The sequence below is a fragment of the Aphanomyces invadans genome (assembly GCF_000520115.1).
Source record: "Aphanomyces invadans strain NJM9701 unplaced genomic scaffold supercont1.333, whole genome shotgun sequence".
In the NCBI taxonomy this organism is placed as follows: Eukaryota; Oomycota; class Saprolegniomycetes; order Saprolegniales; family Verrucalvaceae; genus Aphanomyces; species Aphanomyces invadans.
Window position 1 is genome coordinate 1 of NW_008580478.1, and position 2,231 is coordinate 2,231.

General features: G+C 62.2%; 2 protein-coding genes across 2 annotated transcripts; both read left to right on the forward strand.

Annotated features, from left to right (window-relative positions):
- Positions 1-186: 186 nt before the first annotated feature.
- H310_15314 (hypothetical protein) lies at positions 187-748 on the forward strand (the record flags this gene model as incomplete). The annotated part of the gene is made up of 2 exons (XM_008883299.1): positions 187-680; positions 721-748. The coding sequence occupies 2 exons, from the start codon at positions 187-189 to the stop codon at positions 746-748; spliced, it is 522 nt and encodes a 173-aa protein (XP_008881521.1).
- A 182-nt stretch (positions 749-930) lies between these two features.
- Positions 931-2,203, forward strand: H310_15315 (hypothetical protein; the record flags this gene model as incomplete). The annotated part of the gene is made up of 2 exons (XM_008883300.1): positions 931-1,674; positions 1,751-2,203. Coding segments are annotated over 2 exons (1,197 nt in total), but the record flags the coding sequence as incomplete, so codon positions are not given.
- Positions 2,204-2,231: the final 28 nt, after the last annotated feature.

Genomic DNA, 2,231 nt, shown 5'->3' on the forward strand with positions numbered 1-2,231 from the left:
CTATTTATCCCCTTTCAGAGTGAAAATATCCAATGCTCCAGGTATATTGGATAGGATGGGTATATTCTATAATATATCCTTTGAACACTCGGCCACGCTGTCAGTTCTCAATATCCCAGCAAATGCGCAGTACCAGTCTCAGCCAGCAACACAGGAGCTACCCCGCCTCAAGTCTTCTAACGAACGATGACCACGCCCGCCCCGACCCACGACGTCGATATGATCGACGTTGCTTGCGACGACTTCCAGCCGTCTCCGACGAGCTTGAATGCTGCCGCGACCACTCCTCTTCTGACGAAGCCGGAGCCCAGCGATACGCCGCCGGCCGAGTTGCCGCGTTCGTCGCCCGATGCAGCCGCCACGCCGCCTCGCAAGACGATGAATCCCATCCGTATTCTTCGCAGCCATGTGCTCCAAGAGGCACGCAACGCTGTGGCCTTTAACGTCCCGTCGCCGACGCCTGCAGCGGCGACCAAGGCCTCGGCATCGTACGACGTCACTTTGCCCCCTGACGCCGTGCCCTCGTCCCAAGCCGTGCTCACGACGGACCATCACTTGCCACGCAAGACTGGCCCTCGTCCTAAGGCTTTCCAACGAACGGACCATCACTCACCGGGCAAGACTGGCCCTCGTCCCAAAACCGAGGATGTGCCGGCGAATCAGCAACGACCTTTGCTGGCGTACCCCTGGCTACTAACCAATCCACGGCGGCCACGCCAGACCTGTCCTCGTCTCAGACCAGCGCTGATACACCCACGACCACGACCAACACCCATGTGCCCACTTCCCAGACTAGCACCCGTGCGCCACGTCGCTCCACAATTGGAGCAACTGGGCCATTCCTTTCAGCAACAGCCCCGCCGACAACAGCCCCTACTTCCTCGTCACCGGTTGCTGAGGCCACAACACCGGCGAACGTGTGGCAGCACCATGCCGAACAGCGCCGTCAAGCCAGCGTCTCCATCAAGGGAGACGTCGGTCTCCATCGTCCGACGATGGCCCAACTCCAGCCAGTGCTCGACCTCGGGCCGCGTCCTGTTTGATGCCTTCCTGGCCACCCTCACCACCGCCCCACGCGCTATTGTTACCTCCCTCCGTATGTACACTGGCCACGTGACCAGCCAGCTCGATGAAGGCAAGGTCCTGTCCGCTGTTTTGCACGACAACCGCAACCGCACCATCGAGCGAGGGCTACAAGGCGTCGTTCGCCTCAAGATCGACACGGACACACGTCAACTGATCTGGGGCCTAGCGTCCCACGAAGCGGCGTCGCTCCTCGAGAACACCGCATTCAACATCCCGACCAAGGACGGCAAGCAGTCGTTTACGATGACGTCGCCGCACGTGCTCGATGGCTTTCACGCCGAGATCGTCGGATTCGACGTAGACACTCCGTCCCTCGCGTATCTCTGGGACGTACTCGCGAAATGCGGCGCGATGCCCATCGCGGGGATGTACACCAACACCTCCAAGACGTACGGGTCTACCGGCAGTCGCTACCGCATCTCGTTCCACGACAGCCAAGTGCCGGCGGTGTTCAAGAAAGCAGGCCGCCTGATCGACGAGATCGTATTCCTTGGCCGTCTCTACCGCGTGTACCCCAAGGGCTGGTTCGCCAACCGCGAACGGCGCTTGAACCGCGCGGATCTCGACCAGTACGCGCGCGATGCCAAGGTTCCTCCGCCGACCAAGGCCCCTGCTGCGAGGTGCCCCAGCGGCACCTCGCGACCCAGCCGCACCGAAACGCCAGCGCGTCGACCTGAACCCCGACCCCTGGACGTACGTGTCGAAGGGAGCCACCATGGGCTCCAACGGCAACCATCGCAGCTGGATCTCGCCCAATATGTACGACGCGCTCGATGCCCACGTCTCGCTGACGACCCAGACGGTGTACAGCGCCGACATGGGCGACCTCTCGATCCTCCCGCACATCCAGCGCCGCCCCGATGCACCGAGCCTGCCTGCCACAGGCGCATTCGTCGGTGGCACCAAGGTCAAGGCCAACAAGCTAACCCGAGTCGACATCCCGCTCCAGACCGTGCTGGACGACTTTGCCGCGCTCGACAAAGCAGCTACCACCGCCAAGGCCGAGTTCGAAGCGACGTGCCAGAAGGTGAGTGCCTGCACGACGCTCGACCTGGCGCGCTACATCCGAGCCGGCGAGGCCGACTGGATCCAGCGTGATCTCGAGGCGCATCCCCTCGCGTTCCGACGCCAGCTCCACATACTCG